At 38.9% G+C, this 27,796-nt stretch overlaps 1 protein-coding gene across 9 annotated transcripts in view; it reads right to left on the bottom strand.

The window, feature by feature from the left end:
* Window positions 1-27,796, bottom strand: part of BNC2 (basonuclin zinc finger protein 2) — a 431,681-nt gene that overhangs the window by 124,700 nt on the left and 279,185 nt on the right. For all 9 annotated transcript variants that reach the window (XM_059143441.1, XM_059143448.1, XM_059143449.1 and 6 more), the window contains one exon: window positions 8,095-8,330. In XM_059143441.1, the coding sequence (XP_058999424.1) occupies window positions 8,095-8,330 (236 nt within the window). The remainder of the gene's footprint in view (window positions 1-8,094; window positions 8,331-27,796) is intronic.

Genomic DNA, 27,796 nt, shown 5'->3' with positions numbered 1-27,796 from the left:
AACTCCTCCTCTGGTTCAGTACATTCTTACAATTGTGATCATACAGCCTGCACAACTGGCCTATGGCGGCTTGGTCCTGCCCAGTGAAGGATTCCTGAGAGATCTCTTCTGTACTCAGCACACAGTCATTGACTGGTAAAATTTGCTATTTGAAGGACTACCTAAATGAATTTAAACCTAGAACCATTCTTCTTTCTGCTTCAGAAATTTCCTAAAGATCTGTGAGGTCAGCTAGTACCCATAAAAAAGGTTGTCTGTTATAAATAAGTTTTGCTTTATGCAGTGAAGTGAAAGCCCAGATATTCTAACTATTTTAAGAGATTCATCAAGTAGTCATTCTGTGCCCAGTGCTTAAAAGAATATTGGAAGAGTTGATGAAATAGAAAAATGCAAGGGTAATAAAATGACTGTCATTTTTGGAATATGCTAATACTTAAAAACTTAAAAAAAGAAAAAGCACACATACATATTCACATACTCATAATTTAGAACCTGTTAACAAGAGTGCTGTGGGCTAGCCACTGCACTAAGTACTTGATAAATATAATTTTCTTTAACTCCACAAATGAAGAAAATGAGGTTCAAATATGTTAAATGGCCTACCTTAAAGAACAGAGCTATCAAAAGTTGAAACCAAGATTCATACCTAAGTCTGTCTCAGAGACAAGGTCCAAAGCCTTTGTCACCATACTTTACTGCCCCTTATTCGTAATCAGGTCTATATCACATAGGTACATATATGCAGGTTTGTGTGTGCATGTATGGACATATGTGTGTCTCTCTTATTTCCAACTGAATAGTAGCTATTCTTTTGGCTGACTGTGTCTAAAAGACACAGTGAAATATTAAAAAAAAAAAAAAATCCTGGATTTAAGGCTGCTTTATACACAAAGGTCTTAAATGGCCATGTTGGGAAGAGTCTATATCATCATCCTTTTCATCATTATGTTAATCATTAACATTTATTGGATACTTAGTAAGTGGCACTACTAAAGGCTTTATATGCATCATCTTATTTTATCTTCACAATAAACCAATGAGGTACTGTTAGTTCCCAGGTGAGGGAACCAAGGCTTGGGTAGCTAAAGATACAGCCTATTTTTACGCATTTAGTAAGAAATGGAACCAGGATTCAAACCCATAGACTTACTTTAACACACTATTCTGCTGCTCTAAGCTTGCCTTGTCCAGTTGTATAAAAGAAGGTAGAATTACAGCTAGGCCACCAAACCTGAGTGGGGCACTGATCTAGGCTCCTCCTCCACGGTGGAAAGGTACAGCTGGGAGTGGCTGCTCAGTCCCAGACTACACGTCCTCGCTCCTAAGTGACTACTTGGCCCCATTTAGATGGATGCTCTGATCAGTGACTTGTAGGAGAAATGACCCACGCTGCTTTCTCACCTGGTCCATGAAAACCTTCCACACAGAACCTCTATTCTCTCTCAGCACTGCCACCTGGATGAGGAGCCTGAGGCCTGCAGAGAACAGCAGAGCTACAAAACAGCAGAGGCCCTAAGTTGCCAGAGATGTTTGGGGAGGTCAAAGCACCTTGGGGAGGAAAATGTTCCCTAACCAGGAATGCTGACCGATCTCGCTGAGAGAGAAATAAACTCCTGTTGTGTTAGGCCACTAGTATTTCAGGGTTTACTTATTAAAACAATTAGCATTTATCTTATTAACTAAAGTTTAAAATGTATTTATCTTTTTCTAAGCATTTGATCTCTGCAGAGAAACAGGTTTATCTTATTAACCGAAGTTTAAAATGTATTTATCATTTTCTAAGCATTTGGTGTCTGCAGAGAAACAGGTTTGACACCTGGTGTTTCTCTGCTGTAACCGATCAGAGTTAGGTTTATGCACAGAAACAAGTGAAAACAAAACCAACTTCAGTGGTGGTTTATAATATGTTTTCATCTACATTAGTTCACCTTTGTGCCATTCAAGAGCAAGAGAGGGGGTGTGCCTGCGTAGCTCAGTGGGTTAAAGCCTTTGCCTTTGGCTCAGGTCATGGTCCTAGGGTCCTGGCATCGAGCCCCATATGGGGCTCTCTGCTCAGCAGGGAGACTGCTTCCTCCTCTCTCTGCCTGCCTCTCTGTCTATTTGTGATCTCTGTCTGTCAAATAAATAAATAAAATCTTAAAAAAAAAAAAGAGCAAGAGAGGTAAAAGAGGTTATCTCAGTTTTAAAGTTAAAACTGTGGGAGCACTTGGGTGGCTCAGTTAGTTGAATGTCTGACTCTTGGTTTTGGCTCAGGTCATGCTATCAGGGTTGTGAAATCAAGTCCTGCCTCGGGCTATGCACTGCATATGGAGCCTGTTTATGATTCTCTCTCTCCTTCTGTCCCTCCATCACCTTCCATCTCCAAGAAAGAAAGAAAGAAAGAATAAAGAAAAGGAAGAAGAGAAGGAGGAGGAGGAAGAAGAAGAAACTGTGGCTGAGATTGGCCAATTTTCCATACTCACATATATAATTGGTGGCAGTATGGGGACAATAGCACAATACTCTCACTCAATGTCCAGTGCCCTTCTGCCATCCAACTCAATATCCTTTTATGGACCCAGAAAAGAGCTAGTTCATCTCTGCTCCACCTCCTGCACATGATAAAGTTGAAATCTTGTTGATTAGATTTTTTAACACTCTTACAAAGGTATGTATTCCTGGAAAGGTTAGTCAAAGAGCAGAATTTACAATGAAACATTAATGATAAATATCAGATCTGGAGAAAAATTGGGGTTATAGAAATGGGAGAGGAAGGTAATCTGAAACACAGTAGAATATCAAGAAATACCCAGAAAAGGGATACAAAAAAAAAAAGATGGACTAATTTCATTAAGATCGGGTGGATAAAACCTGTCACTGAATGCCAAGAGTCATCTTAACTGTCTTTCCAGTTCAAGATTCTCAGGCCTTCTCTGTTCCCTACAATGTGCTCCTCTGTTAATACAAGACCCTCACAGATTACATTCTGAAAAGACATCTTGGTTGTCTTAAAACAACAACAAAAAATAAATATTCCACACAGAATCGGAGACCTGAGTTCAAATCAGATTTCAAAATTTTCTCCCTTTGATATTTTGGAAGCACTATTATGTATCAAGCTGGGTACTAGGTTTGGGTTACAGTGGTGAGCAAGAGATAAGGGGCTCTTATCCTCAAGAAGCTTATAGTGCATCAACTATGCCAATTAATAGCTTCTGTGATCATGGGAAAGTCATTCAATCTCTTTGAATTTCAACTACTCTGAATGTTAATTCACTAGCAATATCTACAAGAGAATGGTATATAAGAGGATTCAAAGAGCTAACATATGTGAACTTGCTCTGAGAAGGGCTGTTTAAATACAAGTGTTTCCTGAATATTGACGTTTTCTACCACATGGATACCACAAAACACTTGTTCTACACAGATCACTAGCTAGGGCTCTGGGAGCCTTTGTTTCTCTTCCTACAGCCCTCAGGAGCCCATGCGTACTTACAGTACCTAAGAAGCCTGAGAAAAGACTACAAGCCCTTGGACCAACTAGTTACTGCATATTCTATGAGTTTCATAGTGAAACATCAAGCTATACCAAATGAAGCAGGTTTCTTTACACATTCATTTAACAAATATTTATTGAGTGCCTTCCCTTTGTGGCATTCCCTAGTGAGGAAGCCAAGAAGAAAACCATTTTAACAGTTGACTTAATTGATTGATTTTAAATTGGATTGGAGCTTGAGGGAAAGAGTCTTGAGGTAGAGCCACACAAGAAAAGACTTACACTGGTTAACCTAGACAGAAAAGGTCTCTGCAAAAGAGTGGGACTTCAGCTGACACCTAAAGAACAAGAGACTGCCTATCTGTAGAGAAGAGTAGGGGTGTCCAGGCAGAAGAACCAATATATGAGAATGCCCCAAGTTGAGGAAGAGTTCTGAGAAGCTTGACAGGAAAAGGCTATGAAATGGAAAGGGTTTGTGGAGTCATTTACCTACTCTCATAAACCACTTATTCCAGAACTTTTCAGAGTCTTTATGCTGATGTGTACCTTGATGCTCCATCAGAAGGATCCTGAGTGTAGTTCCTCCCAAATCTGAAGTCAGACCTCTGGAAGACTAGTGCCCCCAGAACACTCTGGGAAACAATCTCTTAAAGTGTTGATAGTTCTATTAGTTCTGATTGTTTCAAGACACAGGTGATTTGAAATGTGCACCCCCCCACCTGCCCTCTCACAAGGCTGCCGACACCTTAGCTAATTATTCGGAGTGTCTGACATGGTTCTCTGAATTCTGGCAGGACTTATTTGCAAAGCACGAGATTTCCATAGGTGGACCGGTATATGAGCCCTGGCAAGTCAGATACACATTCAAACTGAAAAATGACTGTGTGAAAACCTGATTTTTAAATGATTAAATTCAACAATGATAATCACCTATCCTCTTATACCCTAAATCAAAGGCAGGGAAAATGGGGAAAGAACAGAGCATTGCTTTTATTTATTGTCAATAAATATACCATGCAATATAAACTTGAAAAAAGAATTACTCTTTAGCAGCAGGAAAAACATCTTATGTTCCTTTAGATTTTAGCATCTAACTGCCTATTTCCTTTTTCTGCTGTTATATGGGAAAATACCTAAAACTTACCTCACTTTTTCTGTACTTTATGAATGAACACTCTAATTGCCACACAGGAGAATGCTGGGTTTTCTACCTTTAAGATGTCACCTGGATTCTAAAATCACTGTGGTCCCAGTTCTGTTATATGTTTTACACCTAGCTGGCTCACTTACGAATTACATGGATAATTACAGAAGTGAAAAAGCCATTTTTATCAAAACAGCACAGGATTCTTGAAAGATACTGCTAGTCTTTTAAATGAATCTGGGCCATCTCTATCACCTCCTTCTTTCCTTTTAATAACCTCCTCAGACACGCCCCTCTTTTCCCCTACATCCAAAAATTCAAAATCAGATCAGACACCTGCTATTCTACCACATTCAAAACTATCTCTGAAACTAGCAGTAGCTGTGTATACATAAGGGATGGAGGTTTAGGCCCAGAGAGAGTTAAATTAATATCCTGGCTTCACCAGTTCAACTTACCGTACATCTTCATTTGCCCAGTAACACAATCTATAGCCAACTGCTAACCAAGTCAATATGTGGTAAGACTAACAGCCACCCTAACTTGCCTTGATAATTATTCTCCTTTAACTGACATAATATTCAATATACTGTTGTTGAGAGCAATAATGCTAAAATTGATGCCTTGAGGGCTACAAGACAATTGAGTTTTAGCCAGATAGAATGACTTGTATGCTAACAGTGCATTACAGGGTTCCACAACCTTTGGATACACCGTTTACATCTTCCTTGCATGAAAATGTTACATATAATTATATTCAAAGTCATTAGTGTATACCTTATCATTACTACATATAATGTTTAAAATACTGACCAATAACCAAATCACATTGCTTTAGAGGAAAAGGGTTTATTTCTATGGCTTAGCTCTTGTTTTTTGAGTTTTGTTTTGTTTTGTTATTTTTAAACAAAATGAGCATTTCCTCACTACACCGCTCTGTGTCCTTCAACCTCTTGCTTTTTCCCTAAACCAAGAACCATTTTCACAAGGAAGAAACAGATGATAAATGCTAAGGAACAAAAAGCATCATTTAAGTAAAATCTATTTTACATCAATCCTATCAATAAAGCAAGACAGAAACTAAACCTAGTGTTCTTCTAATGTAAAAATCATCTATGATTTTCTCAAAATGTCAATTCTAGGCCCTGAATGGAAAAGCAGATTTTATTAAGTTTAGGCTTTGTCAAAATCTATATTAAGTTAATAAAAATTAATTATAACTTAAGTATTACAATAAATGGCAGAATTTTTCATATGCAATATTTCACCCTAAAATAAGAGACTTTATAAATTTCAGTTCATGGTTTTGCTGAATTTTCCTCTTATATTTAATTTCTCTTGTGATTTTGTATTGTTAAAGCCTGGGCCCTCACACAAAAAGAAATATGGAGTACATTTCAAAGTACATTTTCTATGCACGCCTTAGAGATAGGTTGAAACAGAGAAAAGTTAACACTTAAATAATAATTTTACGTAAAACAAAGAACAGGTACTGGTCAAGGCAAAACATCAGGACTGTATCACAGAACAACTCACAGGTTACAGATTTATTGCCATCAAAATGCTACAGTGAACTGGGTTGTTAAGAGGGTAACTAATCAGTCATGCACACACCTGTTTGGACAGGAAGATACCATGCATCTGCTCCAGACAGCTCAGGCAAAAACATACACATAGAACTGAAACACAGCATTGATGACAGAACTAAGCACAAGAGTGAAAGGAGTAAAGGTAGTACTAGACTGGGGTGTACTATCACAGGTTTTGAATAAAGAGTGCTTAGTCACTAACAGTGACTGTTCACGCTAACGGTTCTGTTCAAATATGTGCAAGCGCTTTACTCCCTTCTGTAGAATAAATGTAGAAGGATGCGGCACCATATCTGTTCCAGGCCAGTATGAGCAGGTACCATGCTTTATTTTTCCTGGCCTCTTCCTTCTGGACCTCATGACCCCTCAGGTCCCCTGACCACCCAAGACTTAACTTTCCACTCACCCCACTGAAATGCCCCCATCCTGAGGCAAATGAGATAATGCTTGTGAAAATCTTCTATAAACTAAAAACGTAATATATAATTATTCCTATTATCATCATCATCTTGTCTTCTGAGGGCCAAATTCTCTGTGCCTTCCAAGCTGACACCTCACTAAACTAAGGAATGATTCAACACCGACCAAAGCAGTCACAGGAGCAGACGGGTTCTTCCACCGTCCTGTCTCTCTCTCCTTCCTGTCATCACACCTCTCTGCTCTCCTGCCCTAGCTAACACCTGGAGGTACCACATAGGAGAATGACAGGAATGTGTGGGTTTTTATGCCAGATTAAAGCAAGGGGGAGATGTGAGGCCCTCCACTCATCACATACCAAGCTGGCAGCCAAAACCTTGCACACAACACATGGTGATTCGGGAAATAAACAAGGCTGGCAGAGCCAAAAGCAGGTTTTTTTTTTTGTTTTTTTGTTTTTTTGTTTTTAAGGGGATCAATTCTCCTGGTATTATTCCCACAAGAAATTTTAAAAATCACTTCAGATTCTACCTTCTCCAACTGTGATCTCCTTTGGCAGGAGGGAGTACTTCTTCATCGTCCAGTGTAGTCTTTTTGGATCCTGGGGTCTCCCAACATGCTGTTTTCAACATTTACCCTTCAAGGGTCGTAGGAAGACAGATGGCCATAAAAACATTTCAGAGGCAAAGTACATAATGCAAAGCGACTCATGACATACTGCAAAAAATGACGAAAAATGCAGGGAGGTTGGGGTGGGGGTGGGAAGTGGAGGCTGTAGGCCTCCAGGAGAAGTCTTAAGACCCTTACCAGGTCACAAGTGCCACTGATAACAAAGAAGAGGCTCAGGTTGGAAGAGCAGGTATTGTGAAAGCCAATTCTACAACCATGTCTGTGTTTTGGAATGTGGAGGTTTACTGGTTACAAAAGCAGAGAGTTTACAGAGGTTACGGTTCTTTTGATTCAGATGAAGAAGCAATAATTAGGGCACACAGACAACCAAAAAAACAAAACAAAACAAAACAAAAAACAAACCATTAAACCTATAAATACGGTGCAAGCAAAAGCCCTACTAAACCCAGAAGAAATGTAATCTCAGATTTTCACGAACACGTCACCCACCTCCAAGAGCCCTTCCCTTCGGTGGGGCTACAATCAGACTTTCTGGAGAAGCAGGAGGCCCACGTTGTAGGGAGAGAGAGAGCTGAGTTTAAAAAGATGCAAACAGCAATGCTAGGCAACAGGCCACTTGTTCCTTTCTACTATCCACCCCTGAGGCCCAGTGCCAGCCTGCTGGGACACAGTTCCTTCTTTCTAGCTCTCTGACAAGCCTGCCGAAGGGACCACCTTAATCAGAAGAGCGTGTGCACTCCCAGGCCTGTGAGGGGCAGGAAAGAGACCAGGTTGGCGAGGCTTCTCCCTCAACCCGTCCCGGAGCTGGCGGGACACCAGCGGCGCCGTCCTCCCCCTACCTGAAGGATGTACCCCCGGACGTAGTCCCGTAGCGTCCAGCCCAGGCCGTGCAGTATGTGCAGCACCTCCTCCTGCTTCAGGACACTGAAGAGACGGTCCAGCAGGATCTTTAGCCGCACGGGCACCGCCTGCGTCCCGTAGAGCATCAGGCTGCTGATGTCGAACACCACGTTGGACTGCACAATCTCCACCTGGGTGGGGTGGTACAGGTGCTGCGTGCTGAGCTTATCCAAGGCTGTGGTGGTCCCACCAGAGTTCCAGAGGTGGGCAGGAATACAGACATGGAGGGAAAGGGCAGAGACAAAGTAGAAACAAGTCAATGGATGTCATCAGGGTTCCATTTCCACAGATGGATCATGCCTACAGATGTTTAAGTGAGATTTTGCAATGGAAACAGTTCTCGTCCCACCTCCTCCCTGCTTTTACCTTTTCCTTTTGATTTGGTATGTCTATAAATTACAGACAACAGCAAATAAACAAATTCGACTTTCAGAAAGATAGCCCAGAGGGACAAACAATTCCCGACTCCTGCCATAAGCATAGGCCAAACCAATATCAGTTTTCTGAATAAGACTCACCCCTTATCATACTTGAGTGGTTTAAAGAGGAAGAGGAGCATGCTTTTTAGATTACAGGGTTAAAAAACCCCATGTGAGGAGATAAAGGCTCGTAATGTAACTCAAGTAAAATTAGCAAGCAGGGATTATCCCAAGAGGTAGTTTTTCCCACTCTACCTCTTGTTATTTACTTGTTAGACAGTTTAATGTTCACTGGCCTGTTCAAGAAAAAGGAATTCATGGTGTAACTTGGTCACTCTTTATAAACAGCTCTGACAAGGGTTTAGTATCAGATGAAAATAGGCAAAAAATGACAAACCTCAAAGTGGAAGAATTTCTATGTATTTCAGGGGTGTTACCTCAGTACAGAAAACTGAGGATGACCATCTTCCCAGGAAACACTTCAGGCCTTTTTCTCAAGTCTAAGAAGTTATATCTAGATCTAAAAGCCAAGATAAGGTCATACATTCTAGTCCCCATCCTTATCTGAGCTCCTGGGAACCTTGCTGCAGATAATGTAATTACATTTTTCCTCAGTTTCTCTACAGTGAACAATTAAGATAACATTGTCTCATCCACAAGGCTCAAAGATTAATGGGATAATGAGTGAGAGGTGCTTTGAACTCGTTAAGAGAGCACAAAAGCCTTAGATCAACTGTCAGAATTATACACAGATGACCTTCCAGAGATTAAAAAAGATAAACATGTGAGCCTGAAAGATGGTCATCTAATCTCATAAGTCAGGCAAATGGATATCAGACAACAACCAGGCTCAAATCGTAACTACACCTGAGAGCACCCAAGGTTTTTGCAAGTTCTAAAGGCACTGCCTGGCTTTCTCAACCTCTCTTCCCAGCACTGCAGACCCTCACAGAATAGACTCCCGTACCTGCGCGGTCTGAGCAACTCCTGTTTGAAGATGCCCGTATTTCTGCATATTAATGCAGGTATTTAAAAGTACATGCACACACACACTTTTTTTTTAGTATTTCAAATGTATTTTTTCAGGGTTCCTCCTCCACTCTCGTTTCCTCCTGACTTGTGGTCACCAGAGAGTTCATGTACTCTTGATAAATTGCTTTCTTACATCCACAGTGTAAAGGCCCTTATCATTTACCCGCTGGCTTCATTCAACACATTTACTCCCAGGAATACTTTGTCAAAGAGTTCGGGTTTCCTCATACTTCATTTCTTGCAGCTGATTTGTCTGATCTTTCCTATTCTAGTGGTTAAGTCAACTTTGAATAAATAGCTTTAAAAATTAATTTAACGTTTGGGAAAGATAAGGGATTCACAAGCCTAGGGATTGAAGTCTTCTCTCATTCCATAGGGCATTTAGACTGCAAAAATGTAGGAATGGGGTATTATTATCCCTGTTCTTCTTCAAGTAGAGCCTTACTACTCAGCCTTCTGATGGGTAAGCTGCTCTGCTTACAGAATCCAGTGACCAGGTTGGGGGAAATCTGCTCCTCTCCCGTTTCCCTTCATCCACCCCTCCAGGTTTGCATCAAACACTTCTTCACCAACTATACTGCTAGCACGACAAGCAGGAAATGAAGAGGGGACAAAAGAGGGGGGGAAAGAGGGGAAATAAAGATGACACCAAGTCTCAATTTCTGTTCCCACGTTTGGTGCCTACAGCCATGCATTAAGTACACACAGGTGTGTGTACCTATGTGTTCGAGGGCTGGTTGGAAAGCTGTCACCCTCTCCCTCCTGCTCCTCAAAAAAGAACTGGCAGTTTAAGGAGGGAAAGAGGACTAAAGTGTTTAGGCTCCAGAAACAAAGAGAGGTTGTTCAGACAACTGAAAGAGTACAAGTGGAAAGGTAAAGCAAAAACATTTCCCTAGATATGCTTTTGAGAACAACAGAGAGTAAGAATATACCTAATTTTTGTTCATAAATATGCCATGTCAAAAAGGAGAAATACTGTTATAGCCACATAAATACATGGCAGGGATCTACAACTTTTTCTGTAAAATGCCAGACAGTAAATATTTTAGGTCTGTGGATCAAACATTCTGTTTCACAGGTACTCACTTCTGCTGTTACAGAGGGAGAGCAGATAAGACTTAAACTAATGGGCGTGTTGGCATTCCAATAAAACTTTATTTACATAAATAGGCACCTGGCCACATTTATACTGATATGGAGGATGAAAGTGTAGCCCAGATATTTAAAGAAAGTCAACAGTAGATAAGGGAAAAAACCTGAGTGTGATTTAAGCAGCAATTATCTAGGAGATGAGTCTCAGACAAAGGACTGAAAAATTAAACTGTCCAGTCTGCAGGTGTCAACTACAAATTTCAACATGTATACATCATCAAAGATTATGATCTGTCAAATTTCTTGAATGTATCAAAATTTTCTGCCTTACAACTGCTGTCATACTAAGTCACCAAGCTGTCGACAACTTTTGGGGATGTTGCCTAGGTGGGCAAAGGGTAAGTGGCAATTTTTTAAGTTATCCTAATAATGGTGAACTGAGTCTGCCTCATGTCATGATCTTCCTGTATCTGACTGTGGAGGACGGAAGTCTGAGTCTTAGTGGGGTTAGGAATATGAGTTGGGCCAACGAAGTGAATAAAATGTAGAGCAAGAACTTGTTCAGCCGAATGGAGTGAGAAAAAAGGGTCACCTACATTTATACTTTATGGGTCTAATAGTCTTAAATTGCTCTATACCAATGGTATTCCCCAAATTTCATTTTCAAATGAAATCTTAAGAAAAACTGGTATAAAAACATATAAAAGTAAAACTATTCTTTTTTTTTTTTTAAAGATTTTATTTATTTGACAGAAAGATCACAAGTAAGCAGAGAGGCAGGCAGAGAGAAGAGAGGGAAGCAGGCTCTCCGCTGAGCAGAAAGACCGATGCAGGGCTCCATCCAGGACCCTGATATCACGACCTGAGCTGAAGGCAGAGGCTTAACCCACTGAGCCACCCAGGTGCCCCAAAAGTAAAACTATTCTTGATGAAGCTGGAGTGCGTGTGGATTAGAGAACTTCTAATAATTTGTCATTCTCTTCTTCCACTCAACTTGTTTAAGCTGGGACTCCTAGAGTTGCTGGAAGCACAGTGCAAAAAAAAAAGCACTTTGCTATACAATAAAATGATGTCAAACTGCTTTGCCTGCTTTATGTCTATTCCCCTTCAATCTAGTACCAGAAACTTGATTTCCCTTTGGGGAGTCACTCTTCTCCTACACGCAGTATTAATTATTTTGCAGACCAGAATGCTGTGTTCCTTGAGTCAGGTCTGGAAACCAGAATATCTCAGCCCCTGGCACAGCACCTGGTTTAAGAATGGGCAAGTGACCTAAGTCTGAATGGAGAGGCTGACTCTAGAATTTTAGTTAGAACTACTGGGAAGTCTTCTCTTTCCTGGAAATCTGCAGCCAATCTATATGCTTGAGAATGAGAATCACATGGAAGACCGTCAGGCTGCAAGACGGTCTTAGAAAGACCAAGTACTGATAATAACGGTTTGATCCAGAAGACATAGATATGGCGATGTTAAGGCCGGAATTTTCAGTTACATGAACCAAAGAAATCTCTCCTCACTCTCCTTTTTTATGTCTGCCTGAAGCAGGATTCCATAATTTGTACCTAAAGGAGGCTTAACTAAGGCAACCACTTTTGGGGGTACTTTTCCAGCTACATCCCATGTAATTTCAAAGCAGCTATCAGTGGTTCAACTAAAGGTATATTAGTTCCAGGCCCAATGCTACTCACAATTTATGCGATGACTAGAAATAGGGTGTCCTTAACAATTTCCTATCTTACACAACTTTACAAAGGGTAATGGATACCATCAACATTATTAGATAAAAAATAATGGTGTGTTGGGGGATGGATAAACAAATTGACCATTTAAGTACTAACTAAAAGTCAGGCATCTTTCTAGGGGGTTACAATGATCTCCTTTAATCCTTCAAAAAAATTAAAAACACACAGAATTACTCTTATTGCATGTTCAGAGGTCACAGGCTCAGTGAAGTAAAGTAACTGGCCTAAGGTCACTTAGTTATTTCTCCCAAGAAAATTCTGCTTCCACCACATGTTCAGATAAACAGTAAGTCTGGAAACTTGCAAGTCTTCATCATGTTGGAAGTCCCTCACTCCCAGCAATCTGGGCTTCTTGCCATCCCTCTGCTGAAGCAAGCATTTCAAAGGTCACCAACACCTGCTTTACTGTGAAATCCAATAGCTTTTCCCTTCATTGTTCTCCATGACCTCTTCACAGCAGCTGACCTTACTGATCACCACTCCTCCTGTAACACTCTTCTCCTTCATTCATGCATACATTCATTTATTCACCTGCACTATTAACTCAACAGCAACGTAGGAGCTGCTCGCAGAAGCTAAAGTAATTTATGCTGTGGCCTCCACCTTCAAAAGGAGACAGACACAACCAGTATAAATGCTATAAAAGAGATTTGATAAAGTATTGCAGAGTAACTGCCAGGAAGGCACAGTCTTACAAGATAACTAGGAATTCAGCAAGTGAGAAAGGAGGAGCACAGTCTAGGTAGATGGAACAAAGGCCAACGTTCTCGAACATTACATGCATCAGAATCACCTTCGGGGCTTATTAGAACACAGATTGCTGGGCCACTGTCCCCAGAGTTTCTGGCTGGGGCTGCGGTAGGGACCAAGGGTTTGCATTTCTATAAGTCTCCACAAAATGCTGATGCTGCTGGCCAGGGACCACACTTTGAAAACCACTGAACTAGTGGGATACATGGAAGAGAAGGAATACCCACAGAATGTCTAATACTTGAGGCCAAATAGTTAGAGATAAGTACAAAAGAGTCAGATGGGCAAAGTGTAAGGAGCCTTAATACTAAAGGCCAAAAGCCGTGGGAGGCTTATGATACAATTTTATTTCCTGTTAATGGGATATAGAAAACATTAAACATTTTATAAGATAAAAATATCTTATGATTCTAAATATAAAACTTTGACGAGGGTCCACAAGTTGAATTAAAACAATGGCTGTCAACTTGAGGGACATGGCACGTGTTCAGCAGTAAAAGCCACTGAATAAACCTCAGCCACAAAGCCAACCACCCCCATTTCTCCTTTAAAAATTGTACCCTTCCTTCTTTACAAAATAATGGTGTAGTCTGACTTGACTTATACAGTGCAGTGGCCCAGGGTGGAAAACTCTCCTGGGTGCCAAAATAAATGAGGCTTTGTGGAAGCCTCCTTTAATTATTAATAACAGCATCAAGAACCTGGGAAGGTTTATTTCCTGACTATACCAATATGGATAAGGAGCAGGAGAACCTGATACTTGGTTCTGTGTTGGAATATTCAGAATTCAGACAGAACATAAAATGGGACATGAGTAAAGAATTCACCTCTAGCATTCCTATCTATTTTAACAATGAATCACTCTTTAGAATGTATCCTTGTGAGAGCAAAGCACAAGTGTCCAATACTGAAAATGGCTTTTGCCTCCCAAAACATTCAAAGGCAAGCCATTCTTTTCAATTAATCCTGACACTCAACCCTAGGAGTTGAGATCATTACCTGGGAAGAAAAACCCCTGAGCCTATGACATGTCTACTCTTTTAAATTCAGTCTGAATATTTTCCTGGACCTATAAACTTTGTAAGACACACTAGATAAAATGTGAATAGAAATTTTACATGATTTCTTTCAGACAACCTACTTAATCAAATACCAAATATTTATTTCAGCTATGATTAATCATCATTTTCTTTGAAGATTTTATTTATTTATTTGACAGAGATCACAAGTAGGCAGAGAGGCAGGCAGGGGGTGGAGGGCACAGGCTCCCTGGAGAGCAGAGAGCCTGATGTGGGGCTCGATCCCAGAATCCTGGAATCATGACCTGAGCGAATGTAGAGGCTTTAACCCTCTGAGCCACCCAGGTGCCCCTGATTAATCATTTTTGTCTTTCTTTTTTATTTGAGAGAAAGTGTGGAGGAGCTTTGGAGGGAGGAGCAGAGAGATGGGGAGAGAGAATCTTAAGCAGGTTCCACACTGAGCATGCAGCCTGACGTGGGGCTTGATCTCATGACCGTGCAGTCACGACTTGAGCCAAAATCAGGAGTCAGACGCTTTTAACTGACTGAGACACCCAGGTGCCCCTCAGCTTATTTCTTACAAAATTTTGAATTATTTTCCACATCCTGTTAATAAAAGTAAAACTAACATAAATTACGATATAAAGCCAAGGCACTTAATTTTTAGCAGTACATAACTGCTTTCATTAAATACATAAAACCAGTTTTGACCATGAGATCTAGCAAAATTAATAAATGTTTTTATAATATACAACTCTTACCTAATGTGTTCCTGAAGTCCAACACTATACTGTGACACACATATGGAACCACATGACTAAAATCATGACATTTTTCCCATGACTTCTAACACACTCTTCAAAAAAATATTAGGTTTACATAATATTACTAATTAAGTAATAAGAAATAGCATTTCTGTTGTAAACGGAGTAATTTTATTATCTCCACATTTTATTGTAGACTGTTTTAGTAATCTACCCTATGAAATGCAGTCCACAACATATTGATTTTTTAATAATTTTTCTCAAAATGCATATTAATACATTTATTTGAATCAAAATGTGAGTTCAATTTCTTGCAATGAAAATTAAATTTGGAAGCATAATTTGACCATGACCACTGGTGGAAATTTTCATCAATCAAGATAGCTGAATCTGAAATGATAAAAGTATCACTTTTCAAAAAAATAAAAATAAAAAGCATATTGCAGAAATCATTTAAATAACTAATACAGTATCTTTATTTTCTCAACCTTTACTGTTATACTAGAATAAACAATATGCCTCTAAATGAAAGACTAACAGCTAAATTTATATGTAGACATTTAATACATCTTGTTAATGCCTTTTTCCAGACATCGAGAAGGTAAATGACTATAACAACATCTGGGTAATAAGGTGGGTGATTTTCACTTTTTTTCCTTTTAACAAAACTAACTGATCATTGTGTAGTTTTTGGCATACGATGTGAAATGATTTCTAAGCAGTGAAGGACGATGGGATAAAGTTCCTTGTCCCACCTATTCATGTGAATAGGCATCTCCGCAGTTACATCTGCAAAAATGAGAAATGATAGGGTAACTTTTCTATTTCTTACAATGAATACTATTCATTTACTGATATATGAACTTGTCTGGGAAGAAAAAAATTATAGCCCCATCCAATTTATTGACAGGTATATTTCTAACAAAAATCCACTCTGTGTTTAATAAGTTATAAAAATTTGTAGTATTTCTATTGCTTTGGATCTTACCATCCTGATGAAGTTAAACAATAAATTTAAATAAAAAATAAGTTTTTATTTATAATGTATTATTTTCTTAATTTTCATTGCAGACATATGTAAGTTGAATGATATAAGACTTTCCAGCGAATGTGACAGACTACATTTATAGTAATGTCATTTGGAGACAGTGAATTGGAAATAAGAGTTAAGGAGATATAATAATGACTTAAAACAATGATTTAAAGTTCCCAATGCTAAAAAGATTGTTATCCTCCAGATAAGGGAAGTTTCTAGGGCCAGACTCCACGGGTTCAAATCTCAGCTCCGTCACTTACTTGCTGCATGACCCTGGCAAGTTACTTAGTATATGAAAATGTCAGGATGGCTCTTCATTTTCAAAATTCTTGCTAGTGGCAGCCAATAGGTTGAGGACCACCTCCTTAATTCAAGGAGTGAGGAAAGAAAAACACAGAATCAAGACCAACCTAAAAAAAGTGGGGAAGAAAAAAGATGCTTAGAGTAAAGATTTTCTAGTTTGGGGGGGTTTGAAGGGGAAATCAACTGAGCTGCAGGGGATTCATGAAGATTTTGAGCTGATGCCTCTCCAGCTGTCTGCCTGGGATGAGCTGCCTCTAGGAATCCAACTACTCCTATATTATGCAGGTGATTCCCAACCTACCCAAGAGCCATGCTCTCAACTCCAAACACGTACTTGACTCTTAGTGCTGGGAAAGGTAGAACTACGGAAACTAGGCTAAAACAAACCTTTTGTTATCTTCTGATGGATATGTCACAGGTGCTCTTGAAAAAAATGCCATAAATTCGAGAAAACAATAACAACAAAATAATCATCTATAATCCCACCACCCCAAAATTGCTAATATCCATACATTGACACAGTTGCATCTACTTTTTCCAGTCCATTAATTTTATATAGTTGAGGAGATCTACAGTATGGATACAAATTCTTATCTTGTTGGCTGCAGTTCTTCTCACTAAACATTACATACAGAGAAAACATTCAAATTACCTCAGGCTACTTAGTACCCATACATTTTTCCACTGCAGTTTCTCCTGGATCAATCCCTCCTCTCTGCCCTAACTTCTATCACTTTAGTACAGGCTTTTAAGGCTCTCACAACTCCATTACTGCAAGTAACTCCTGGTGGTCTGATCTATCTCTGCTCTTTCTGACCCAGTGCAACCTAAGTACAACCCACAAGTCAGTCTTCTCAAAATACTGATTAGAATAGGTCTCTTCTCTGGTAAAAAAGTTTCCAATAGTGATCCCAGCAAAACCCTCCCTCCCCCTTTACCTAGAGTCCTTAACCTGGGTCAGGAGACCTTGGCCAGATCAATTTACTATCCATCGTCATAACATGACACAAAATGAGTTACACACTACCTTTTCAAACATTCTAAGCACGTCCATATTTGGTTACTAGGAGAATATTTCTAGGTCCTATGCTAAATTTTGGAGATTTTGTGAAGAACAAAACACATAAGACTTGAGCCCTCTTGAAGTTAGCAGACTAGTGAGGAAAACAAACTTAAAAAAAAATACACATTAATACACAAAATTACAAGCTGGGTATGTGACATGAGAACATAATTTAAATGGATAACAAATTAATTGGCTTTTCAGGCAAAGCCAATTCTAGGCCATGAGAGACAGCAGCAAAACGGTACGCAATGATGCTGTGAGATAAGGACAGTTCCATCTGCTGAGCTACATTTAAAAAGTGTTTCATTTTCAACACTGTTCTTTAAGTACTTTTCCTCTTATCTACCTTTTGACTACATCTTCCTTCTAGCTTCAAGTTCTATTTTCTTTTTCCATGAAGTCTGGAGAGGTCCCCGCATCTAAGAGCAAACTGTCTCAATAATGATGCGTGCCAATCATGTACATCCCAACCATATGCTGCCCATTTACTGGGTCACTTATGTGCCTATTTTATCACGAGAGCTTGATGTTAAGCAGCAACTCTATCTGACACATAATTGACACAAGGGTGTTCAGTCCTCATATTGTTGAACAGATAAACACAGTTAAGTCAACATAGACTAGGAAAGGCCATTAGTGTATTTGCATTGAAAGCCTAAATGTATGATTCTACTGTGCCACCAAACTCTCCATTTTACCCATGTTCTCTCCTTTGATGTTTACACTCCCCTAGAGAACAGTGGTTACAGGTAATTGTGGCAGTTCATGGAGTGAGGTGGGGCTGCTATCTGAGCAGGAATCAACTAAGCTTTGCATAATCTATTCCCTTTCCTACCACTTGAAGCATGATTGGGGGGAATCAAATGGATTTCTAGGTAGCAATATGAAATCCGGACTGTTAAAGAAAACAAGCTTGATGACAGGGTGCGTAGACTAGAACATAATGTACAGACACTATGAAAATCATAGCACAGATCACTGGATTTGTAATCAATGTGCTAGAGCTATGGTCTTCCAGCTATAGAAAAAGGTATGGATGGTACAGATTTTGGACAGGGTCAGAGAATGGTCACACAATAAGATCTACAAAGAAAAGCTTATTTTTCTTTTATAAAAGGTCTAGAGGGGGAAAAAGCCAACATATAAATTAATCTCTTCTTAGTATGTAGAATTTTATTTGGAAAAATAAAAGGGTCTAACTGCACAATATGGATACTAGTTAGAGAAAGAAAAGAAAATTTACACAAGAGCTTCTTAAATTGTGAATTAGGTAACTGGGAAGAATATAATTTACCTGGATTTCCTTAAAATGCCAGAAACAGAAGCTTAAACTGGTAATTTTCTAGCTATGAGACAAAGGAGAAATTGAAGTCTGGATGTAATTTTAATAAACACTTTCATAGGATAAGAACCCAAAATGACACATAAGTCTGGATGAAGAAAACTCATTTCTGTTAAAAACAGAATCACCATTAAGGACAACAGCCAGAATTTTTGTGGTTCATTACTGTAAATGTGTAATGTAAATGTAAAATCGGTATAAAATGTAATGCAAAATATGCAGTAGTTAAGTGATACAAAGTAACACACACTTTGAACAGTATTGCTAACTTAAAGAACAAAGTAATGTTCTTTATAAAATTCTGTTTTCAAATGTATAAAATAGAGCTGGGGTGGGTGAGCAGTAGTTATAAAAGAACTTGCATCTATCAAGTGAAATGTGAATAACTATTTTTTATTTCAATTTTTAATAACAGGAATTACTCCCAAACCTTCAAATAAATTAAAATAAATGTAAACCTGTAATTCTACAGACTTCACTTCTAATATTTTCTGTGAAGGTCACAGAAATAAGAACATATTCAGATAGTTTTTTTTCTTAATGTAGGAGTATAAAAGTGCTTTTCACTGATCCTAGAAAATTGGCTCTCAGTGATAGTTTATAGTTCTTAGTTTTCCACAACTTTTTAAAACACAACTTTCTTTAAAAGCCAGATTCAAGTGACTTAGGTGGTTTTCACAGGAATATGCTTGAATGTTTCAGGCCTTGACGTCCAGTGGACTCCATCTAATAGCGGTTCAGGCAAGGCAGTGTGAAGGTTATAGCCAGCCATTCAATAAAAAGTGAGAGAAGTGGGCTAACTTCTCAAAACCACCTACTTTGCAGAGGAAAACAATTAAAAATTTGTATGAAAATGGCCTAAAAGGAAATCTTTTATTTCACTAATTTCCAGTCCTGCCCTGGATATTTTTAAAATTTTAAATACTAATTTGAAGCAATTTTACAAGTAAAAAAAATTAAAGAAACCTATTCTTTCATTTTGGGAGAAAGCCAAGTGAGCCTTCAATTGGAAAGCTAATTGTTTCGAGAACTCCATGTCTCTTGCCTCAATTCCCCTTAGGATTCTAAATTATAACAGCATCAAGCGGTCAACATTTAGGAGCTCTGGGTCCTAGAACACAATTTTAATTTCTAATAGATTAACATTTAACATGTGTCTTTGAGGGATTGGTTTATGGAATTCTTTCCACAATTACTTTAAGAGTTCAGAAATAGAGTTCTTAGGGACAGGATTTTATAAGAACAGTTTCTGGGGTCAGATTTTTAAGTTTTGATTACTTATAAACAGATTATTGTTCCCTTTTGTATTCTAAATACCCAAATACTCTGAATTTATGAGGGTCGGTGGCTCTTCATTCTTTCTAACATGACCAATAATTTCCAATTATACCACACTTTATGAAATGCACACTATATCCGATATAATGATATGTCATTTCAATGTAGCTAGCCCATGAACTTCTACAGCTTTAATGGGATTTTGCGTATTTAGAATTTCATCATAAAGGGACCCTTTGGAATCATTATAACATCAATCCTTTCCCATTATAAGACTCAGTTCTCTTGCTAGGCAAGAGAGCATCAGGGCGCAAGGCAAAGGCTTAGCCTACCCAAAGATCGTAAGCCAGATCTGAATAAAAGCCATAGCACTTGGGGAAAACATTAATAAATGGCAATGATGACATATTAAAAACTTTTTAGTGGATCAGAGAATCGATCGTGAAGGCAGACAATGACTGCTATTAAAAGAAGAATTCCTTATAACTTGAAGTAATACTTAGATCTGTACATTTTATTCACTACTTTTTGGGAAAAGACCTATAAATTGGGGGCAAATTCGGTACAAAATAATTCATGTTCTGTATAAGTCACAACTTTCCTAACTGTAACTGTCAAGGTTGAATTAATTAGGATACTTAATACCAAAAAGAAAGAGGGCTTGCTTCAAGAATTTTTTTTTAAGGAAAGAAGAAAAGGAATGATATATAGCTGCAAAAGTTGATCCCCAACCTGGTGATAAAAACTGTCAGCCCTTATGGGTGAAGCGTTTATTTTTTTTCTTGAACAAACAGCGTGCCAGTGTTTTTAACTAAAACAAAACAAAACCCTACTGAGCCTCCACACACCCCGATTACATTACTATACCTTATACCTCATGTGAATGATCCTTGATTTTCTTTTCTTGTCCCTTAATACATGAGGGACTAAGTATATGAATACTCTTATAGTCCATTATGGATGTGATTCTAATGTGTAGTGACGAAAGGGGGACAAAAGTAGTTCCAATGAGGCTTATGTCCTACAGTGTTTAATCATCCCTAGCTGACATTTAGCTTTGCGAGTATGTGGAGATGCACACACAAACACCCACAATTAGTCCGGGGCAGAATTGGAGCTCCACTTGAGACTATACAGTAATATTTCAAACTGATTGGCATTTCCCCCCCTGTGGCCTTATGCATAATAAAGTCTTCACAACAGACTTTGGAAATCATTAAAGTCTGACTGAGACACACATAAAAGTAGACTGTCAACGCTTGGTTATTCAGAAGCTCACTCTCCTGGCTAGTAGATTAAACAAGTCCTTGGTTTTATTTCTTCTCCTCCTTCTTCCTTACATGGACCACTTTTGGGGGCATGTCTTTCCTCATTTACAGAAACTCCATCAGAAGGTGGTTAAGGGGAAAAGAGAAAATTTAATCTGCAAACTTGACAGTAAATCTAGGAAGAGATTTGGTAATTGACTCTCCTTGCTGCAACCAGGGTTGGGGGGTTATTGTTCCTCCTGCTGCTGCTCTATCCAACCTCTAGTTGCCGAGGCTAGCTGAAAGTTGACTACACAAACCTTGCTTTATTTAATTTACAGATCAATGAATTAAATGTACACAGACTACAAAACACATCTCGTGTTAAAAGTAACTACTGAAATATGCTACTTGAACAGACCATGTAAGTCCTTCTATTAAACAAAAAGTGAACTTTTCTGTAAGCGAATAATTACCCTACTCCTAATTTATTAGCTTTAAGATGTCATTTTCTTGAAATAGTGTTTCACCAAGAATTTCACTAAGGAAACTCTGTAAATGCAAGACATATTTATTTTTGATAGAACATGTGCTTTAAACTCTATCACATATAGTGAAGAAATCTTTCAAAATTGAGAGAGCAGTAATACAAAAAGCCAGCATCTGGTAGGAAATACCTGAAAGAAAGGAATGATTATATTCAGTCGTCGTCTTTTTTTTTTTCTTAATAAATGTCACCTTTGTGTCACAAGTATTTTTCCTTTCCTCTCCCAGTAAGTCAGCCTGAAATCTCATTCTAAATCTATAATCAATCCTTTTTTTTATCCTCCTACTATAATCCCTTAAAACTCTGGGCTATCACACACACTTCTGACACTCATGTGTGTTTTCTTCTGGATTGCTGGATTTGCTTAATGCATATATCAAGTATCAAACTGCTTTGCATCTGTGACTGGAGGAATAAAAGGCCCTATATAAAGATTTGCTCATAAAAAAAAGGGGGGGGATTAAGAAGGCAGTCTTAGGAAAAGTCTAAACTAACCAATTGTTAAATGCATGAACAGAAAATGTCAAAGGCTAGAGGGATCCTTGTCTGTTTTTCCATTCCCATGATCAGTGTATGATTGAGCAGATGGGGAAACAAAGTTGCCATCCCAACCTGAAGTCACTAGTTGGCTGTTTGACATGTATGCATTATCAACAAGGCTAAACATCTTTCAGAGTTTGGGCCATTGGCAAAATGAAACTATTTTATAGCATCACCAATGTTTAATATTTAATAAGTACAATATTTAATAAGTGCAAACTTTCAGAAAAGAAGCCAAGTCTCCTGAAAAGATGTGAACAAACAAACAGAGGGGAGATGCTCATTAGCTCTTTAAATTTTGGTTACCAACTTGATAGTAATAATGACCCTAATTTCTAATGAGAAGGAAAATTCTATTAATTAGTACCAACAGGCACAATCATAAAAATAAATCCAAATTTTAAAATGTAGCGACTTTTCCTTTAGATTTTTTACTGTATTTAAAACCAGTATTAGAAAACACTTGCCAGCTTCATTTAGTCTCTGACTGAGGCACACATATGTGATCTCCTAATTTACAGCTTGCACGTACAGATGTTCACACTTAGTAAAAGGGCTTCTTAATAGCTTTTTTTAATTAAAAGTGTGTTGATAATAGGTGTTTTAAACATATCCAAACAACACAGCTGAACTGACAAATGCCTGTCTTCATGCCTCACCATGCCTCACATTGTGTCAAGATTTTATAAGAGAGAAAAGATTATGATTCAGTCACATGTATATAGGATAAATGTTACCCCAAAAACCTCCAAATGAAATCTTTCATTAATTTTTCTCTCTATGATCTGTTTCCAAGTAGAAAATGTTAGATTGCTACTAGGTTTATGTAGCCGAAAGCAGAACCACACAGTCTTTGCTTGCTGCCTGCAGTTTTTTTCCTTTGCAAAACTTTGAACCCCATCCAGCTTTGACACACTGCTTCTTCAGTTAATAACTATCAAGTTTCCCCTTGTCTCCTGTCTACTTTTCTTTGAGGCAATTGCGCACTCAGCACCCCGAGATAATAACACACATCTATAAGATAAAAGCAATGGCATTAATGTAATTGTCTGCCTCTCTCTCTTTAGCCTAATCTTTTTTTTCCTTCAGTTTTGACTGCCTGTGTGACACCTGTTTTTGTCTCCTCTGATCCTACGACAGGTTTTCCGCTGACAAGGTTTTTGCCTGACAGAGATTCTGCAGACAAGAACATAATAAAATATGAAGAACTGCTTGTCAGAGTTTCTGCCAATGCTCACATGAAATAAAGAAAAAAAAATGACTTTTTTTAAATTTTTTTTTTTTTTTTCCCATAAGGGGCCCCATGATGGTCGCTTCTGGCTTGTCAGAGAAAAGACCTCCCTAGCCAATTTCTCCAAGCCAAACAGGTGTTTTCTTTTATGTTAGAAGTTGATTTGTTTTTTAATTTTTCCTGATAGTGGAAAACACGAACAGCCCAAGACGGAAGGGAGAATTTCTACCATCAGATTTTTGCACGCAAAGGAATACTGAAGAAGTACTAAATAAAAGCGGAAGATATTTCACTCAAAACTATACCTTCTGAATAAGACTAAAATGCCAACATCTGTTAATGATCAAACAAATTGAACTTCCCTGAAATTTACTTCCTGGCTAGTCAGGCTGCTAAAACCTCCTACCTACCTTTCACTGGTTTTGTTGTCTGAAGACAGAAGAAAACAGCAAAGGCGAGAACAGAGAGGCTGGACAAGAGAAATGCAGAAGTGGGACTAAAGGCAAGCGTCTGCAGCTGTGCTTACCACTTAGCATGGAAGAGGCTGCTGGAAAAGAAACGGCAATTAGGAATCAGAGACTCTTAGATACACTTAGGAGTTTCCACAAACCTTTGTTCCTGTGCTCCCGTGTAGGAGACGCGGCAGTGGGTATCAGCACGCAGAGATGAAGAGGTGGCCTGCCTAAGCTCCCGAGCTAGTGGAGGGATCAGTAAGCCACAGAAACAACCCTTTGGTCTCAGTAAAGTGCGCTGAGCACATTCAGAAGGGAACACTTAATTGCTCCTGGGGGCAGGGGGATCCCTCTTCCCTGAGGACAAGGGCAGAGGAAAGACTGGACATGATCAATAGTGCAGCAAGTATGAAAGCTCCAAGGACTGAGGAAGAGCTGACAGTGATGAGTGAAGGGAGGACAGGAGACTGGGTTTTGGTTTTTAGGATTCTCACACCAATTCTAACTACTCTACCTGAAAGCCACTTTAACTTAAGCTTCAGTCCGCCAATAGTACTACCTCACACCAAGGGCCTAGAACCACTATGTTTAATAGAAATACAATTCAATTCACATACTTTAATTTTTGTTGTCTCTTTTAAAAGGTAAAAAATAAACAATGAAACTAATTTTTAAGAGTACATTTTATATTTAAGTCATTACATCAAAAATATTACCAACATGCAGATAATGGATCAGTAATTCTTAATGTGATACTTAACATTTTTTTAAGATTATATTTCCAAAATCCAGTGTATATATTTACAACAGATCTCAATTTAGACTAGCCACATTTCAAATGCTCGAATCTGTAAGAGTGGCTTCCTCACTGGACAGCCAGGTCTAGAGTTGCCGTTGCATTCCTTGGCCAACTGAATTTAAGGCCCAACAACACTGTCCTTTCATTTTGATGGGTCTGGGCTTGCATTTGTAGCATCACCTGCTTGACCATACGGAGCAGGCTGGGAGGCCTAAGAGGCCAAAATGGCAATTTCCCTGGTGCATCAAGGAACAGCTCCAGGGAGAGACCTTACTAGGGGGCCCCTTCTACTACTGCTTATGATTTTGCTTAGTTGTGGCAGTAACACCTTAAACAGTAACACCTTAAAAATACCATCTATACAGCACTTTAGCTCTATGCTCACTAACTATTAACAGATGAATTCAAGAAGCTTTTGAAAAATTACAAACACCTACCTTCCCAGAAGGCAAAACCTGGTAAGGAATGGGATGCATAAACAACATTTTATACCTCCCAGAATAGGAGTCAGAATTTCTCTGAATTACCATAGTTACCTCCTTTCGTGTTTTCACTCTTCAACAAAGGTTAGGGGGAGGGCCCCTGTTCGGAAGAAGTCACCACTATGACATAACGGGAAAAGGAAGAATGGTTAAGAGCATTGACCTGATATTGCTGTGACATACTGGAGTCCTTATGACCCAGCAGAACCTCCTGGTCTATCTCAATAGTGCATCCTGAGTAAAATGAGAGGAGCTGAGTGTTTCATTTATAACTCCTTCAATTTGTGTTCTGCTTAACCTGGTGAACTCCAGTTAATTAAGATGTTCCTATAAACAATTAAGCTTCCTGTAGGATCGTTAGCAAGATATAAAAATTTATGATGTAATAAAGTACAATAAAATGATAAAGTGGTTAGCCCATCAAAGCACTTTATATGCAAGAATATAGGTGTGAAAGTGGTCAAAAGTAGTCTGAAATCTGACTGAAATTCATCTATTTCTGGTTTTTGGACTTGCAACATAAATATTCCTACAATTCATTTTAACTGGTCTACACTTCTCAAAATGTGACTTCTGGGAAAAAAGTGTTTCTGACTTCTGTTCAAATAAGGGCTCAAATGACACTTTAGGGGAAATGGAAGGTACGGAACAGGACTAGATTTAATGGGGAAAGAATTGGTAACCTAAACTCTGCCACTGGGCCCTGAAGAAAACCTTCCCTGGAAGGGGAAAGAAGCTTGTACCCCTGTACCTTAAATGAGGCTCTGTATATTATCATCAGTATTAAGTCCACTTTTCTCTTTAATCTTCCTCAAAACCTTGCTGTGATATTTAGGTATATTCCTGTTATTATTTGCATTTACAGATAAAAGAACTGAGGCTTATTAATTAGGGATCAAGATGGGATTTGACCACTGCCTGGTAAATCCAACTTTTAACCACGAAACTCTGCTAATACATGTCTTTCACGCCCTGAAGGGTGAAGTTTTACTTTGGTAACAGTTTAGAGATAACAACAACTAACACTATTAAGTAGATTATCTTATTTAATCCTAGGAAGAACCCTACAAACTAGGTGCTATTATTATCCACATTTCATAGACAAGAAAACAGAGATTACGTTAACTTGGCCAAAGTTCTACTGATGGTAGGTGGTAGAGCCTAGAGCCGGCTTCTGAGCTTAAATAGAGAGGCACTCTTACCCACTTTTCTGTCCTGCCTCCCATTTGTGTATCTGAAGCTTCCTCATACCCTGGGGCTCCGGCTCCGTATGCTTCAATCTCAAGATCCTCCCTAGAAACTCCTTAGCAGCAGACTGGCACTGTACACTTTAGAGGCCAGAATTTACCAGACTCATCTTATGTTCCATCTGAGTAAGAAGCAGCTAGGGAAAAAAATGTGGGGAGCTAATAGGCAGAGAGCCCAGGACTTTGAAGGGGAGGCACTGTTTGTGCTGTGATTAAAAAAGAAAAATTTTAGGGAGTTCAAAGCACCATCCCAAAAGGTGGGCAGGCTAAGAAACAAATCAAAATAAGCAGTTCAGGGACACTATAAGAATATAGCTAATGCCATTAATCAGGCACCGAACTTTTGCATTTGTGAGGATGTCCTCCCTTTAAAGCTTATCAGCTGTGATCAGGGAGTAAAGGAAAGAAGAGGGCATGGTGCCCTCAGGTCAAGCAAAGAACGCTCCCATGCCAGGCAGGAAAATGGCCTTGTTTTTGCTCTTTAAGATAAAAATAACTGGAAAGATGTTCAAGGACGTTGTCTGTGGAGAGAACAGGACCCAGCTGCCTCATCAGAGCTAAGAAGACACCTATAAAAGTGGTTTCCCTAACTAAAAATGAATTTTGTGGCTAGGCAAGCCAGGTTTCAACATCAGAATCTGGAAGAACTAAGTCTACTTCTGGACAGATTCTTTTAAGCAGATACTACATTAGTTCCTACCTTTTCCAAACCAGTGTGCCAGGGGAAGAGGACTATGGTGTTCCTACCCACATGCAAAGCCCTGGCAGCATGACCACTTACATCTTCCCAAAGGATCAAGTTCTCACTTGCAAAGCTGGTATTTACTGTGCTAAGGAATCAAGCTAGTACACTTAACACTTTTCACCAGATCCTAAATACCCTCCTGCAACAAGTCTCTCCCAAAGCAAAAGCAAAATCCACTCTTACTGGGACAATCTCCAGGTCAGTAAAAAAAAAAAAAAGAGGTCAGAGCTTTCTTGTAGGTTAATATTTGGGAGGATTACCTTTCCTTTTAATCACCCTCTTCTCTTACTTTTGAAAAATTTACAAATCATCATACACAAACCGTTGCTGAGTGAGCATGATATCACAGAAATGTCACGCTTTATTTATGATAAAAGACTTCTATTTGGGGTGTGAAGGGGGGAAACCAGGAAAGAAAGGAGGAAGGAGAAGGAGAGGTTACTACTACATTAGTTATACTGGCTTTTGGACTTAAGTCAGGGAGAATATTACAGAGTTACCAGTTAGG

This window comes from Mustela lutreola, chromosome 12 (assembly GCF_030435805.1).
Source record: "Mustela lutreola isolate mMusLut2 chromosome 12, mMusLut2.pri, whole genome shotgun sequence".
Taxonomy (NCBI): Eukaryota; Metazoa; Chordata; class Mammalia; order Carnivora; family Mustelidae; genus Mustela; species Mustela lutreola.
This window is presented reverse-complemented; position numbering and strand designations above follow the sequence as displayed.